The sequence below is a fragment of the Coregonus clupeaformis genome, unplaced genomic scaffold (genome assembly GCF_020615455.1).
Source record: "Coregonus clupeaformis isolate EN_2021a unplaced genomic scaffold, ASM2061545v1 scaf0018, whole genome shotgun sequence".
Taxonomy (NCBI): Eukaryota; Metazoa; Chordata; class Actinopteri; order Salmoniformes; family Salmonidae; genus Coregonus; species Coregonus clupeaformis.
Genome location: NW_025533473.1, coordinates 121,047 through 138,344, shown reverse-complemented (window position 1 = coordinate 138,344; position 17,298 = coordinate 121,047). Strand labels below are relative to the sequence as shown.

The 17,298-nt window shown below is 43.5% G+C and overlaps 1 protein-coding gene across 1 annotated transcript in view; it reads right to left on the bottom strand.

Moving 5' to 3' along the window:
* Positions 1-16,847, bottom strand: part of LOC121572408 (homeobox protein Meis1) — a 33,597-nt gene extending 16,750 nt beyond the window's left edge. Inside the window, 8 exon segments of the mRNA XM_045212483.1 lie at positions 5,330-5,481; positions 9,742-9,833; positions 12,086-12,255; positions 12,833-12,883; positions 13,291-13,341; positions 13,554-13,695; positions 14,594-14,811; positions 16,195-16,847. Coding sequence (XP_045068418.1) covers positions 5,330-5,481; positions 9,742-9,833; positions 12,086-12,255; positions 12,833-12,883; positions 13,291-13,341; positions 13,554-13,695; positions 14,594-14,811; positions 16,195-16,206 — 888 coding nt within the window. The 5' untranslated portion in view covers positions 16,207-16,847.
* Between the last annotated feature and the right edge of the window lie 451 nt (positions 16,848-17,298).

Genomic DNA, 17,298 nt, shown 5'->3' with positions numbered 1-17,298 from the left:
ACGCCAAATCTCCAAGGAGACAGAGGACACCAACAGCAACAAAGTAGTGCAGATCAACACAAATACCTGGTGGCAACAGAGGCTAAGGCTTAGCTGTCAAACAACTAACCTGAAACAACTAACCGAAAATGAAGAACTTGGCTTAGTTCCAAACAACTAACCGAAATGAGCCTTCCAAAATCTACCTGAAAATGAATATAACTTGTTTTACCTTTTAACACAATTGACTCTACCTGAAAATGAATGTCACTTGTTTTCAACTGTTAGCATCGGATACTGAGACTATCAACAGTCAACAGTTTCCCTCCCTCTCCCTCTCCACTTCCAGCCGGCCTGACCACTCCGAGGGGAACACCCCGTCGCCATCTCTTTCAGCACCACATTAACAGCAACAGAGGGAAGCGTCATCAACCAGGCCGATCCTAGCAGGCAGGTCTGAACACATCAAATGGAAAGGGTGCTTTTCTCTCAAACTAGCGAGAGAGTGAGTGTTGGAGGGGTGTTGGTTGGAGGGGTGTAAACACACATGCACATGTGTGAGTATGCACGGATGCATGTACGCACTCACACATACACACATGGACATACTGTACACACACACACACACATCATACACTCTTCCACCCTCCTACAACACACTACACTACAACTCACATAGTGGGCCCTGCCTGGCCTGGTGTCGACCACTAAGTGGCTGCCGCTGGGCTGTGGGTTGTGAGGCAGCCTAGGTGGTGACAGGCCAGCTGAACCAGTCTACCACCAGCCTCCCACCTAGCAGCCAGCCATCCAGCCAGGCAGGCAGGCAGGCGAAGGCCTTAAACAGGGCCCAAAGCCCCAGGCTAGATTCCTCTGCTGATAGCCCCAGCGATGTAGCGCGTCAACCACCCCCCCCCAAACAAGGGCCTCTAATGAGTGGGAGTTCCTACTACTGACCAATCTCATTAGTAAACGGCAGTAACAGAATACGTGGCATTTCACGGCTATGGGGTAAGAGGGGAGGCAGGGGGGCTTGCCACTCTGTTCCACACCTGCTGGTTGGAGGGAAGGGTTGCTGTGAGCAAATGGGGGTTTGAGCTGTGAGCTCTTTGAGTTCACGACTGAGTGATCAGCCCGGGCCAAATCAGGAGAAGTTTTGGGAGGGTGATTATGTTGTTTACTGGACCAGTAAACCTGTTAGGAGGTTGTAATTACTCCTCATTTGGAGTGAAGAGCCACTCCGAGGGCGGTCGGTCCGCCGTGCCCACAACCTGATACAGCTGAGGAGGACAGGCAAGAGGTGAGAGGACCGGGGACGTAGTGGAGGGTAAATGTACTGAATCTGAACCAAACTTAAGTATCTATTCCGGTAAATTACGCTTTTTAAACTTTATTTTTGTCATCACGATCTGCAGAGTTCACCCACCTTTATTTAACACTACATCCCTGGAGAGATCCCTAGCTTTAGATGGGATGCAATTGAACTACAGTGTAAGGCTAAATGCTAAACTTCACAAAGCCTTCAATATCCAGTGCTCTTAACAAACTCAGATTTGTTAGCCGTTTGTGGCATTTTGGCAAGGGTAAGGAGAGGGACACTCCAAAAAAAATGCAACAGGCCACACACATCCTACGTGTGTCCAGCTGCTATAGGGAAAAGCAATCAAGACAAAATAAGAAACAAACAAATTCCAGCTCAAAGTATCGCTGCTCCCAAACATGAATTGCAGAGCAACACCATGCAGCACCAACGAGTCAGGTATAACTGCTGAACTCATCTCCAGCGCATCCCCAATCAAACTTGGCTAAAACTTGAACCTGTGTCCACTTTCCCCCATTCACTGTGTACTGCCATCTGCCAGTCTCCTCCGTCCATCGGCCCTCTTCTCCTCACTTCATTATCTTTTCGGATCTAAACACTGCCCATTTACCTTGTCAGAGAAAAAGGCCAGAGCCAGTGATGTATGTGACCACATGCTGGATTTCTGGGAGGTCAATAAAAGCGACCCCCGCTGGGCACTGAGTCCCAAGCCCCTGGGGTACCCTGGGGGCCTGTCAAAAAGGTAATGGATGATGTTTTCACTGCAGGGTGAGGGACCCAGAGAAAGAACGAAGACCGTCCCCTGACACAATGGGGCGCCAGCATTGGATAAATGAACAGATGCCCCACAGGTCTCCTAAAAAGACCCTGTTTGGCTGCCCCTTCTTTCTGCCCCTCCCTTCTTTGTATCAGTCTCAAATGGCACCCTATTCCCTACATAGTGCATTACTTTTGACCAAAGCCCTATGGGCTAGTAGTGCACTATGTACGTAATTGGATTGCCACTGACTCCAATACTCGTCTTCTCATTACTTCCAAATGTTTCCCTGGAACTCAAATAACTCAAATGGGCATCGAGAACAAAGAGGAACTAAAAGAAAGGTTTAAAAACAGTGGCAAGAAGAACTTCAGATATTGCTGCCCCAACAAAGGGGCGCATTCAGCTAAAAAGGGAGGGTCATATTTTTAGTCCAAGAGGCCGAGACGCGATTATACACCATGTGTAATGTTCTTTATTCTTTAATTGGGTGGCGCCAAAGATTCTGAGTGCTTGCTTGGATAGAATTAAGGAATAATCAGGAACCGTAGGTCCCGGGACTAAATTTAATTTACAAATATGAATATGGATGGATGGATTCGTCACACGTACATGGGGGGTTGGGGTGGGGGAGGACAGTAAATACACAGTGTGTATGGGGACAAGCTTGAGAAGTCTGGGAATTTTGGGGGGGGGGCAGGAGAGACCAGTCAGGCCATAGTAAAATTTTTATTTGTATCATTTCATGTCCCAGATCTAATGACATCAGGGCAAGACTGCATTATAAATGTGCCTCTGGGTAGATGGGGGAGGGGGAACAGGGAGGGGGATGGGGTTGGCTGGCGGCCGTTGGCATGGGACAGGGATTCCTGCCAGGGTATAGGCTGCTGTGTGGCACACCACAGTTTGCCATGGGTGACTGGTGCGTCAACATCCAAGGGGGCTCTGGCAATAAACAACCAATGACGAATGGGTTCAAATGACCTGTCAAACTTTGACCTTTGATGATCCTGGGGCGAGAGGGGATGAGGTCATTCCAGGGGCTTCCTGTGAAACGCTAGCCAGACTCCTCTTTTTTCTGCTTAGGAAGGCATTCCTTTTTCCAGAGGACAGGAAAGCAGGATAGAAATGTTTCTACATTGCATGGGTTATGTGCACTCTAAGGTACTCTGGGTTATCTAAGGTACTCTGGGTTATGGGTACTCTAAGGTACTCTGGGTTATGGGCACTCTAAGGTTCGGGAATTAGGCCATCTCCACCCTACTTGTCTAACTGAGCAGTTTGCCAGTTCAGAAGTTCTCTTCACCTCTGTGTAACCAAAGCATTCCGTAACTCACAGATGTGGGTGTTTTCTAATTACAGGTAACTTGTCATTTATTCAAACCCAACTTCAATAAACAAAGTTACAGTACACTTAGCGACCCAGTACAACTTCTTTCCCACCCGTTTCTGCTCAGGTTTGGGTAGAATGTGCATGCAGGGCTGGAGCACACGTTATTATTACAGCACATCTGTGAGCAAGAGGGTGGCAAATTAGCCTCTAATTGCATTAACAGGGATTATGGCTTCCAGTTGATTTTTGTTTTTTACATGAAACACTTTGTAAAAAGAGAAGCGAAAACATGTGAAGAAAACAGCACGTTCTGTTGTGGTTTCTCTTTTACAAGCTGTGGCTCCCCTCTCACTCGCAGGCTTTAATATTCTGTGCACAACTAAGAGGGAGACATAAATATAATTAATAAATAAAAAATGAGGGCGGGAGCTTGCTAACCCCTTCCCCCTCCGTCGCTCCTCACCCTGCCTCCTACCCCCCTCACCGTGGTAACGACCCGCCAATCCCAGTGGAACCTCCCACAATGCAGTGGGCATGGCAACAATCTGCAGGCCTGGGTTTCGTCCCATTACCCTATCACATAATGACCTTTTCATTGGGGAGCCCCGTGTGCAGAAAACAAGCAGAGGGGCTGTTTCCTAAATGGCACCCTATTCCCTACATAGTGCACTACTTTTGATCAGAGCCCTATGGGCCCTGGTTATAGGTAGTGCACTGTATAGGGAATGGGGTTCCATTTGGGATGCAGTCAGGGTCTCCTTTGGGCTTTTCTGGGCAATGGCTTTCGTTTACCACTCATTTCTTGATCAATTAAAAAGGAAAATACCATTTGTGTGAGTGAGTGAAGAGAGAAAGAAAAGACCTGTGGTTCCCTGCTGGAGGGGCGACAGTGCCGCCCCATTTCTCACCAGGATTCGTGGTACACACACACACACACGCAGCCAGCTTGCTAGACCACATGCATAAACATTTACTTAGTCGTTGAGAATCGATACGGTGGAAATGGAAGATACTGTGCTCATAGTTCTAAATACCACTTTAACTGATAATGCACACACACACCAACATTTTACTTCAAGAGAACCTGGGAATACCTATGGCTCAACTCTCTCTCCCCTTCTTCCCTTTTTCCTGCTTGGTTATTCCTCCTCCCTCACTCCCCACATCCCATCTGCTGCAGGCTGCATCTACCCCCAGGCTCAGTGGTAGGCCCAGGCAGCCACCTTGGACCCCCATCGAGACATCCTGAATTAGCCTCTCCTTGTATGGAGCCCAGATAGAAAAAGGGGGGAAAATGCCTGCATAGCAAAATCTCTGCAGAGTGTCTCTCTCAGAGGCCTGCTGGCCAATTGACTAGCTTGCTAGGGCTTTGGCCAAAGCTGTAAATCTGATATGTCCGTGTCATTGGCGATATGTCCTCCCCTTTTAACAGTCTGGGTCCGTGAGACTATGGACACAGAGAATAGCGGCCTCCCTTTTTACTGCTAATGCAGTTCTAGCTCTATTGGATGGTTAACTGCAACTCAAAGTCTTTTCTCACAACTCACTTCACTCGTAGCTACTGACAGGTTATAGGGAGAAGTTATCTACAAACTAATTCTCACTATAGCTCATGCCTTAGTCAAACAAAACACAAGCACACGTAAACACCCGCATGCATGGTCTACTTTGGCAACTTCGGTATTGGGTTTTCAAAAGTCATTTCAACAGCCAAATCCTCCCTAAACCTGCTAGGCCGCAGTGGAAAAGTCCCTCCTCATCGCTACATTTCAGACTTGTCACAACAACCCTAAACACCCATAAAGAGTCTTGAGGTGTATGGGACATACCTGGGCGTAACTGAGGCTAAAGGGCATAACATGGAGCTCAAAGGCCGCCGGTATCGAGGTCTCACTGCTTGGCTAAATTAAGAAGTGTAATGGTGATCCACCACTCTACTCACCGTCAAGTGCTGGAAGAGCCACGCCTCATGATGTTGGTAGCCACTTTAGGAAAAGATACCTCGCTTCTTGTTGTGACGATCCTCTTTTCCTTGTCAGGGTGCGTCGTCGTCCCCAGTGCTGGGAGAGGCCACCCCGTTGTCCATGCAGTCACCTGTGGCTAAACAAAGGCAACAGTTAGTGGGGTGGCTGGTCCCATGGGGAGCTAAGGGGGGGGTTTGGGGACATTTCGACTCCAAATCTGGCAACCGACTATCTCCTCTTGGACAAACAGACAGTAACTGCTTTCGTTTAACTTCCCAGAAACGTAATTCTTGACACAATTTCCCGGGTTATGGTGGGAATAACGACGGACCATTCTGCTACAACATGGTAACCTGCTATCTTCCTGGACAACAGTCAACAACTGCTCATTTTGCTCAGGAATTCTAACCTTTCAACATAGCTCCTCTGGGTTGTGAAGGAATATTTTAATTGGACATGATTAGCAGCGATCGTGCTTCCTGCAGCCTTGTTTAGCTGAATGTGTTTCGTTGGTGCATTAGAAACAGAAATGTTTTCAACCAAAAGGAGAGAATTCTGCTACAGCATCCTGGGCAAAAAGACAGCAACGGATAATTTTTTATTCGAAATTCTACCCTTTTTACACAGTTTTACTCACTGCTCTGAAAATATTGATCAAACTGTAGGATGCCGCAATAGAGTTACTGCTACAGTCTATCGGAATGCGAGGAGAAAGCTCTAAAGCTGAAATATGGATGGATCTGGTGAAAAATATATTTCTCTCTACATTTCTGACTTGCATTGACTCATTACCACTTCGGCATCCAAGAAACCTTCATATTTCATCAGAGAGAGCGTTTGAACGAATAGGTTGATTCTTCAATGTTCCATTCAAAACACTCCCATCACTGCGATGCACCAACCCTCCCCAGGACATTTTATTTTATTTTAAAGACATCAAGCTTTAAGCAGGGGTAACTCTCTGACTCACTGTACTTTTTGGATTTGATATGACCCACCCAGAGCACCATCTACTCCACCCAAAATCCATACAGTACATCTCCAAGATATCACAGACCTAGTTTTCAGTCCCCAAATGGCACTCCTATTCTCTACATAGTGCACTACTTTTGACCAGGGTCCATAGTACGCACTATGTAAGGAATAGGGTCGTTTATGGTGAGTCGTCCAAAACCAGCTCAATTGATTTAATACCCAGTTTGTTCCTCTCGCTGTTTTTTCCGCTACAAGTTCGCTCTTCTATGTTTACTCAGCTCCCATCTGGCCAAGGGGAGAGCTACACTGCTGGCCCTGGGGTTCGTAATCCAAGATGTCTCATTGGATGTGAATGCTCCTCCGATCTAGCCTGGTCTCAGATCTGTTTGTCCTGCCTTGCCAACTCCTATGGTCATTGTCTGGGGCACAGAAGGGGCTTTGCTAGCAAGATGAACTGGAGGAAATGCTGGATTGAAGGTAGCCTGGCCATAGATCTCTCTGCAGACTGTCTTGCCAACTCCTATCATAGGAGTTGGCAAGACAGCACAACAGATCTGGGACAAGAACTCCTTCGATCCAACATTTCGTCAAGTTCATCTTTAGCAAAGCCCTCACACTAACCTCTCCTCCACAAAATGCAATTACCAATCATGAGCATTTGTAATTTTTGTCAAGTGCCACAGAGAAACGTCTGAGCTAGTCCTTTATTGCACCTCTTTCTGCCCTGTAATGAGGTTCATTTTCATTTATTTCCCCCCTTTTAATCAGCAACTGGCAAGGTTAGAGACAGTCAGTTAAACCCGAGCGAGAGCAGGCATGGGCAGCTACTTAGATACTTATTATTATTTAGCAGACGCTTTTATCCGCGGTGCATTTTTAGCCCGGGAACTAGCTTGGCGGTTGACTTTTATGGCTTCTCTGCCATTACCTCTGCTCCAAACAGATTTGAGATTCTACGGGGACCGACAAGAGTCTGAGAAGGTGGAAGTAATCATAGTCCATAAACAAGCTCTCGGCATCATTAGTTCACTGCAGCGTTGCCATGGCAGTGTTCTCTAGTCCAACACCACGAGGGAGATACTCCGCGGCTTGGGTGACCCCGGGCCCAACCTGCTTGGTTTGTGATAGCTCAGAGTTCACCAGCGACAACCTGGGGTGGAGACGGGGAGGATAGGTCTCTTGTGAAATGCCCTACGGTGACTAGAGCTGCACATGTCAACTCCTCGTCCTCCACATCCAGCTATGTGTGACTGGAAGGGGGCTTGTGTGAAAGACGAGCTGAAGAAGCAAAAGCGATTCAGTGACGGGAGGTCCGGAGAAAGTGGTAGTGGCATGGGTTGCTGCACTACTCGGCTTTCCTGTCTAGGTCCAGTGAAGAGTGAGGCCATACAAAGGAATTTTGTGCCCGAAAAAAAACTCTGAACATGAAGTCAGCTCAGCTGTAGTTATGCAGCCTTGACCGTGCCACACGCCAAACCAAAGGGTTCATTGCTCACCCTCTTTCACTCTCTCTCCCTCTCTTTCTTTTATTCCCGTGTTTGCCCTCTTCTTTCTGCAACCTTTTTCTCTTCTACCCGTTCAATATCGCTGCTTGCTCCTTTCTCTTCCAGCATCAAAGGAATTAAGAGGCACAAAAACTTGCACTTTTCACGCAAACATTATAAGTCACGCTGTCAGCTCGGCGCTCATACCTGCTGGCCCGCTCAATTGCTGAACTTTTCGAAGTGTTTGCAGAAAATGTTATGGCCAATGGTCTGGTGAAAGGGGCCTGGGAGGAGAGAGGACCTTTTATTTTGCACCACGCTTCCACCATTGGTCATTTCTTGCAAGACACACTTCCCTATAGGAGCGAGGCAGCCATGTGACCATTGCCGGCCAATCCATGGGTCTGTGAAGAATGGCCCTTTGCTCAGGTCTGTGATAACTTCAAGCAACCATGGACAACAAAACACAGACAATACACAAAGGAAAGATTGAGATGAATTGACTACTTGTCTTGGATGGACTTTCTCTATCTGGCTACCAGCAAGTTCAAATTAAACAGAAGTTAAATGTCTGACCAAACTGCAGACATCACCATAAAGCGATGAACTAAGTCATTGAAACTGTTTGCCTTCTTTGGGACATTATTTACCAGCTTTCCCTCTGGTTTCTTTCTTCCTCCCTCTCTTTTTCCCGGCACTTACACCTCCCCTCTCTACAGTTAAAGTGAGAGATAACAAATCTCTCTCAGGTATGCATCAGGTTTTCCTGAAAAGTCAGAAAACCATGACTATCCAATGGTAGCTTCTCAGCCTATCTAGGAGATGCAAGGAGCCAGTGTAAAGGTATCACTGGACTACATCCCCCAATATTGGATCAACCAAGAATCCACTATCCAACAGAAGCTCAACCAATATGTTTCTGTCAAATACTTCCCTTGAAGGAGCCACAATTCCCCAACCATCCAAATGGGGGAATGGGCATTAGGGGTGTTTGTGTTCTGGGCCTAGTGTTCTGGCAGTGTGACTGTATTTGTGTTTGGGAGTTAAAACACACAGATATCCCCAAAGCAGTCCACCCGTGGCGGTGCTAAACTGCAAATGTATGCGGGGAGATAACAAAACCCCTGAGCGCTTGTTGCACTTGGCACACAAACAGCACTTTGCAAAATGGCCCTGGTAATGGGTGATACACATCTGATTGAAACTATTTGGACAGTGTGGCGGGAGTCCACGAACCCAGATCCCTGGCTCATAAAGACGGCCAATGGGAGAGAGGAGAGAGAGTCCCTTTAGTCTTCTTCTCTACCTCAACCATTAGGGAGCTAGCCTAGCATCGAATGTGTGTGGGGGGATGTTTGTGTGTGTGTGTGTGTTTTGTGTTTTTTTTTTTTTTTTTTTTTTTTTTTTTTTTTTTTGTGTGTGTGTGTGTGTGTGTGTGTGTGTGTGTGTGTACTGCTCTCTGTTATTACACTTTCCCCATGTCCAAATAAAGAGGCGCAGAGGCTGTATATAAATCGATTCGCTCAGTCGACCAGAACATAATGCTCACCTTTCTTCCAGATCCAGTCCCGGTCTGAGCTCCGCATTCATTTTTCTGTCAACCCTCATCATTCACTCTCTCTTTCTCTCTGCTGTCATCTCTTTCTAGTCAACATCCATCCAATCCAAACTCGCCAACACGTGACACTCACTCATTGGCTTGACATCGAATCAGTGCCAACACTGTCCCACTAATCTGAAAGTACCTGATAGGCTTAACGCGATAATGGTGGACACCTTTCTAGTATTTTTTTACCTGTAAGTGAATCTGATCTGTCCCAAAACTCCAAAATAGCTCGTTCCTCCTACTGATATGAAAGTATACTTGAAAGACAAAAGCAATAATGATGGACACCTATCCAGTTATCTTACCTATCAGTGAATCCCCTTACCTTCTTCACTGTTGTTGTCCCCACTGTGCTGTGTGTGTCCCCCACTGGAGGGCCCAGGCGTCCCCTGGCCGAGCTACCCTGTGTCAACGTGACTAACCGCCGGATCAGAATTGATCACACCGACCCGACAGTCATGCCGAAGCTACTTTACCACAAACTGTCAATGTTCTATGCACGGCTTCCAGGGCTTTAAGTGAAGTTAGTCATAGAATAATCCAACCAGACTGATTAAAAAGAGTTATGGATGGACCCTATCAGAAACAAAAGCGTCATTCTTGGTTTCGCTACCGATATCATTCCTCGCAGTACATTCAGCGGAAAGGAGAATATCCTGTAAGTCATTCCAAACGAGGAGGAACACACCAAACAACCCTTCACACTGACTAAACTACTCTCGTTGGCGGTGCATGTTGGCTAACTCATTGCTTAAACTCCAGGTCAGAATGCATACCCATTTCCTGAATCGTTTTTGACCAGCAAATGGACTAATAATAAGTCCTCTTTGGGAAGGAAAAAAAAAAATATATATAATGTATTACGCTGCATACCAAGAGAATGTCAGGCGTTGTGGTAATCTAGAACATATGCTCAGAACACAAATGGTTATAAGCTGCGATGGCCAACTCCAACAAGAGGAGTTCCCAACTTAAACTAGCAAGGGGGATGGAAGAGGGGGGATGGAGTATAGAGCTGAAGAGATTTGTTCTATCAGAATGGAACCACTCCCGAGAGACGGAGGGTTTCAAGGTACCGAGACACACACACACACACGCACTCAAACATGTACACAAACACACAAATACACACACACACACACACAACACACACAACACCGCCACCACACCTCCCACTATTCACCATAACCAGTGTTAGGTACTCCCGACATCCACTTGAGAAGAGAAATTAAGTGTGGAATTAAGTGTGAAAATGGTACACTATTGGGCTAGAGGTGGGGACAAAGTGTCCTGCAAGGTAGGGTGTGTGTCGGGCGGGTGCTGTACCATGCATGGACTTATGAGTGGGGAGAGTGAAGGCTGGTGGGACAGGTTATTGGGTTGACCTCCACATGTCAAGGGGCTAAGCACTTTAGTGTGCTACTTCATAATGTATCCCATTTAGCAGACCCTTTTATCCAAAGCGACTTACATTTCGCCCCCCCCGAGTCTATGCAACCCCAGTGGGAATCGGAGCCTACGACAGGTGTTGCTAGCGCCACGCTCTTACCAACTGAGCCACACAACTTGTTTAATCAATAGTATAAATAAACAGTGCTTATAAGACCAGGGACCCGCGCTTTCAGTTGATCACGATGATTGATCGATAATAATACAAATACTCTGGCAGGTGACAGCACAATCAACGAAGGCTATCAAAGTGCAAATCAGCAGATGTGATCAAAAGTACTACTGGATGGAAGTCTCCGAGAGGACTGAATGGGCTACATATTAATTTGTGATATATAGTAGATTGATTCACACGAGAATAAAGCTTGGATAGAGGACTATTTTATAATACAGAGCTTGGAACCCTGAAGTAAAGTGAATGGGACACTCAGAACATCTCAACAACAGGATGATATAGGTTAGGGAGGGTGTTTGAAACGAAACACCGAGACATATGAGTTGTGCGCCATTTGACACTCCACTAAGCTGCCTGAATTGATGCTCGTTGCTTTGGTAAATAAAGGGTTAAATGGTTAACAAGTCGCTGTGTGGCTGACATGGCACTTGGAGGAAGGGATTCCATATTCCTAAAGCCTTGCTCAAAGGGTGGTGCAACATGACTTCAAAACTGGCTTGATTGCATTCACACGAAAAAGGAGAAGACTTGACTCTTCACCTCTTGCCCCTTTTTTGGTCAACGGTATCTTTTTCGAGCACATGCAGCACAATGAACATAATTGACACATAAAACACCATAAAATTGCATAATAACAATTAAAATGTTTCCATAGTCCCTCGGAAGCATTTAATCATGAAGTAATATAATAAAAGCCAAGCAATTGTTTACCGGGATCCTTGCTTCAAACTAGTTTTTTCCAAAACATGTTAATGGTCATGTCAGAAAAAAGCCATTTATTATGCTTGGAAATTAAATGGAATATACACTTTGTTCTCATTGTCATTTTGTCAAATGGTAGGCCTACATTTGATATTTGATTTATTTTAAAGTCACTTATCAATCTATATCACTAAGAGGAGGACAACAATTTCGTAAATTATATTTTTTCCATAGGCCTATCTATTTTGATAAAACTATCTAGACAGCATAAAACGCGTGCGACGTGTTCTCTGTATAGGCCTACAATTCAAATGCACTTAATAGACGACAATTGTATTAATACGCATGTGATAGGCAAGAGCTTACCTGATCAAGAGGCCCAGACGATCTTGTAAAATCTTCACTGTCAGATTTATTTCCACCGTCCCTGTCGTCTATGACCAAATCAATGGGCATTTTTCCTTTCAAGCAGCTGATGTATCGATGACAGAAATTATCGCATAGCTCGTGTACCTGCAAACATGTATCAAAACGGAGTGAACACTATACCCTATGGGAAAGCCCTAAAAAATAAAATGTAGATGGTGGTAATGAGTGATATTATAAAGAATTGCCTATCCCTTGCCCTTGTGACAGGCCTAAGTTACGATTCAAGCAAATTGGCTTCAAAAATAGCAGAACTACATTACATTACATACATTTGACATTAATTGTAGAAAAACGAATGATTACTTTTTTTTCTTACTTTTTTTTATATAATTGAGCGAGAACTGTAGGATACTTTAGCAACGTGATCTCCTCACTAATGAAAGTTGCAATATAGGCCTAACATGAGCAATATGTCGACTATTATATAAACGCTCTCGCCTAATATTTTGCAAGCGCATCCATCAATGGCAACATTATCAACTCCATAACATAAAAATTTTATTTGGGCAACCAACTATACTACCACCACTATTACACCTCTACTACGAAGTTATAGCCTAATGCTATTCATCATCGCAATCGATTGCGATAAAATATCAGATTTTTACAGCACCAGGCCTATCAGTCACACAGTGCATGAGATGGTTATGAGTAAATCTACCTTCTCCAGCTCGAGCAGATGAAACCGTAATACTTGAATTGCTTGTATCATCTAGGAGGAAAGGGTTTGCATTAAAACATTTTTATTCACATTTTCGAGCATTACATTATTATTAATATTGTGTGTGTGTGTGTGTGTGTGTGTGTGTGTGTGTGTGTGCGTGCGTGTGCGTGTGTTTGCACGCGCACGTCCATTAATAACGTGTAGGCAAAATAGATCAGGATCAACATTATGAAAATAATTAGCATGAAAGCAAACAAACTTTATGACAAGAAAATCGTTTTGACAGAAAACGATTACACAAACGTGTATCTGTTATGACATCATTAATAACAAGGACTGTGATAAAGTCAAATTCACACTAAAGTGTCGGCTACTGTAGACAATGAATGCATGTATTCATAGGCCAACTGTTCGATACTGTTCTTGTGAATGACCTAAAGCAAGTGAGTTCTTACCAAATTATCAATTTCCGGATTTGATGAAAATATGGGCTTCTCTGATCGAATCTGAAACAAAAGTGTTACAAGTTCACTGTTTACTGAGCGTCGTACATCATTGCTAACCATGGTGTTCACATGCATGGGACTGCTTTGCTTACAACGTTTTCACAATTCAGAATTACACAACATGTAAATATGCACAACAGTTATTTACCCTAAAATATTAGAATTTGAACGAATTTGAACTTCACCAAAACAAGTAAACAGATATGTCTAACCTGTTTTGAAAATACTGCTATATCCTCATTGAAAGACTCGGAGGAACACACGTCGCCTCCAGCGACCCCAGTTTCTCTTGGTGTGCAAGTTGCTAATTCACATTTTTCAAAAATCAGTGCTAGAAGTGGGAAAAGGGGGTGCCTAAAAGGAAGAGAGAGGACATTAACACTATACGCTGCCTTGGAAAGTTTGCGAGTCGGTATAACTAATAACATAATAATAACATAATAATAACTAAACTAAGAAAGTAGGTTACATCGACTTTCAATCACATTGCCTTCTGTTTTCAGTTGCAAGTTGAATAAATACTGCACTAATAAAACATTCAGAAATGTAACAGCACAATAATTATATAAAAGTAGGCCTAGTCCTACTGCATGAAAATAGTTGGTCATATAGGCATAACTGGTCGTATGGCAACCTCAGCCCTCGAGTGCCTTATTCAGAACACGATTCAACATTTTAGGACAACGAAATAACACCATATTCTTCAGTGGGATTACATTATGAGCTTTACAATTGAGTATAAGACTATTACATTTGCCCTGAAAATAGGCTTATAGTATGGCACACAAATATAAACAACGCTGCCTATACATTATTGTGAAGTAGGCAGGGCAGTTTGAGAATGTGTTTGATGTACAATTGTTTAATTCTGAGAGTTGGATTTGCAAACATTTTGGGAGTTAGGTTATCTAACTCAACCACTGGCTCCTGTTAAACAATAGGCTACATCCAAATCATGAATTTTGTCAATGTAAAATAACATCATATTTAGACTGAAAGCCAAATGCAAACGTAGCCTATGCATCTTTTCGAAATCTCAGGGGACAATGTCATAATTTAACATTTCAAAACAGATATACAATGTTTAAACAAGCCTATATAGCACCATGCGTAATGACCGAACACAGAAGAGGTTCTAATTAGCGAGAATTTCCCAAAGCCTCCCTCTCTCTTAAACTTTCATCGCTCACATTTGTGGTGGTTAATATCCCCAATGGCTATACACTTTACGTTGGCAGTAAAATAAACGTACCCATAAATGGCATCTTTGTCTCTTTTTATAGCGTCGTTGACGGAGCCCATACTGGGCGGTATGGCACTGGCGTGTGTTGAGTGCGGGTACTGGTGCGAGTGGAACTGGGGCCCGTGGTTCAGGTGAACCGCCTGCATGGAGCGCGCTGCATGAGGGTCCCCGTACATAGTCGAGGGCAGCCCTACTCCGTCCATTCCATAGTGGGGAAGGTCTTCATACTGTCAAAAGTGAAATATAGAGAATGTTCTAAAATAATAACCAATGACACTGTTGTGCTACCTCTCCTAATTTTGAATGAAGGCCTGTGTTGATAATAGCTATACTAAAAGTAATAATGTAATGATACTGACAATAAAAACGAATTATAAAGACTAATAACAAGAAAAATGTATTAATAACAATAGTAAAATAGCTAGAATGATGTTGTTGGCAGTCTATACTAATAATATCAAATACATCTAGGCCTACTAAATTAGTATATAAAATAAGTGCTAATGTGTTAGGTATATGGTGTTAATAGTAGCCTATGGTATGTTTAGTGGTAGGAATAATATTAGTGGCAATAAAAGCCTATGTTGATCATCTAATTGAATATCAATGGCAAATGTTCATTGTTTGTGGATTCGTTGGATCATTAACATTTTAAAACGTTGTGAAAAGGCAGTTAACCTTTATGTGTCTAAAACATTCAAACGTTTTTGGTAGGCTTAATTCTTTCAGCCGATTAGAACAACAGGGTCTAGCTTAGACAAAACAATATCACAAATGTCTACACTTTTCAGTCTGTATTCTTGCTGATATATCAAAGAAATAAAATATTGTTTTGTTTATCTTGACAAAACTAATAGCTTAAAGAAACTTTTAAAAAATAACAGATGCATTTTAGATAGGCTAATTGTTCATGCATGGCTACATGGCCTAACTAAACTATTTCGAGTATATGTTGAGAACGTTTTTAAGTAATCACATATTTTTTACACGAAATGTTGAATTGATTTATTTGTATGTCATATATCAAATAAGAATGTAAAATATTATGAAATGTTGAAAAGGACAGATATCAACAAACTAAACCCAAAGCGAACATTCTCTACATAATTTTCATATATGTAAAGACTGATATTGCATACACACAAAACATTTGTGAAATGTCGTCCATGTTATTGTTACCAAACTTACATCATGTTTTTTATGTAAATCTTTTAAGTTGATGTGTAACAACTTGGTTATAGCCTACATTAAACACTGGACCCCCAAAGATGGACGCGGCGTTTACGAAATGCAGAATATCAAAACACATATCATAATAGTTGGGTAAAATGAATTATGTGATGAAGTTTGCAGTCTGCAGTCTATAGTTCTTTAGACAATATGAACATGCAATTGTTTATTGTACTCACACACGTTCAAATGCTGAATAGTAGGCTAGCATGTAGCAGGGGTATATATAACAACTTATAGCTCTACCAAAGGGCTGAAACACTCTCTTATTGCATAGCTGCCTGCTTGTTGTGCCATACAAATGGAAAATTGCGCACAGTAATCAGCCACGTCTCAATTGTAGCTTTATTGCCATTGCTAAAAGTTCTGTCAATACGCACCCGTTGCGCCATCGGCCTGTCACTCTAGCCGATTCCAATCGGACTCTACACGTCTTCTACGAGGCCAGGGCTGAGGGAAAATAAACACCTAACTCCAAATGCAAGATTAAGAATACTGTGCTCGTCTCTCCAGAGAGGATGGTTGCCAGATCGTCAGCATAAATCCAGCAATTGACAAAAACACCACAATCCAGTATAGAGCTCCTTCGCTTTCTCCTGGAGACCGTTCATAAACAAGCGACACTAGGCTACGACTTCACGCTTGCGACTGGTGTAAAATGCCCCTTACAGAAAAAAAAAACAGTGAGACTCTAGTCTCGCTCAACAAGCAAGCTGTCAATCAATATCGAGGTTGTCAAGTTGCTTAATTAATGATGACTCGTCGCGCTCTTCCCTCACTTGGAATGCTTCAGATATTCATGTGGAGATGTTCAAAAACAGTCCCTATCGTCGCCTCGATCACTTGCAACTCCAGTAAAGGTTTTATTTGATGCAATACCATCCAAGTGGAGATCTGAAGAAGGAGGGGTGATATTTTCTGACTTAGTTTTTCTTAAAGGAGCCGTCGTCTGTCCGCGTTTTGGTGGATCCCGATGTGCAGTGTGAATGCCGTGCTTGGGTCTCCAAATGCGCGCGCGTGTGTGTGTGTGTTGTTGCAAGGCGCATAACGCAGAGAGGGTAGCTTTGACCAATTTGTGCAAACCCGGAAGTAGTGGTGGCCATAACTGGTCACGTATTGGCATGGGCCACATCAAGTGGAGAACCCGGTGGGGGCGTTTGAGAACTGTAAAAAGAGCATATTCAATCGCATATAGGGTTGCATTATCTGGTGCTCAGCTGTAAGATTTGTTGTGGCAATGACGAGCATGCCTTAAGTTTATTTAAAGAATACATATAAATATTAACAAAAGATTGGCTATAAATAAGCAAATAACTAACCATGAATAGAAACAGCTGTCCATTTTTCCTCAAAATAAAAGTAGTCTAACAAATAAGCTATTAACTTTTTTTTCAGGTTTATAATAGCACTCTAAAACATGTATTTTATTGGAGGTTAAGTGTAAGAATTTGACACTCCTTCGCAGAATTGATTGACAGACCTTT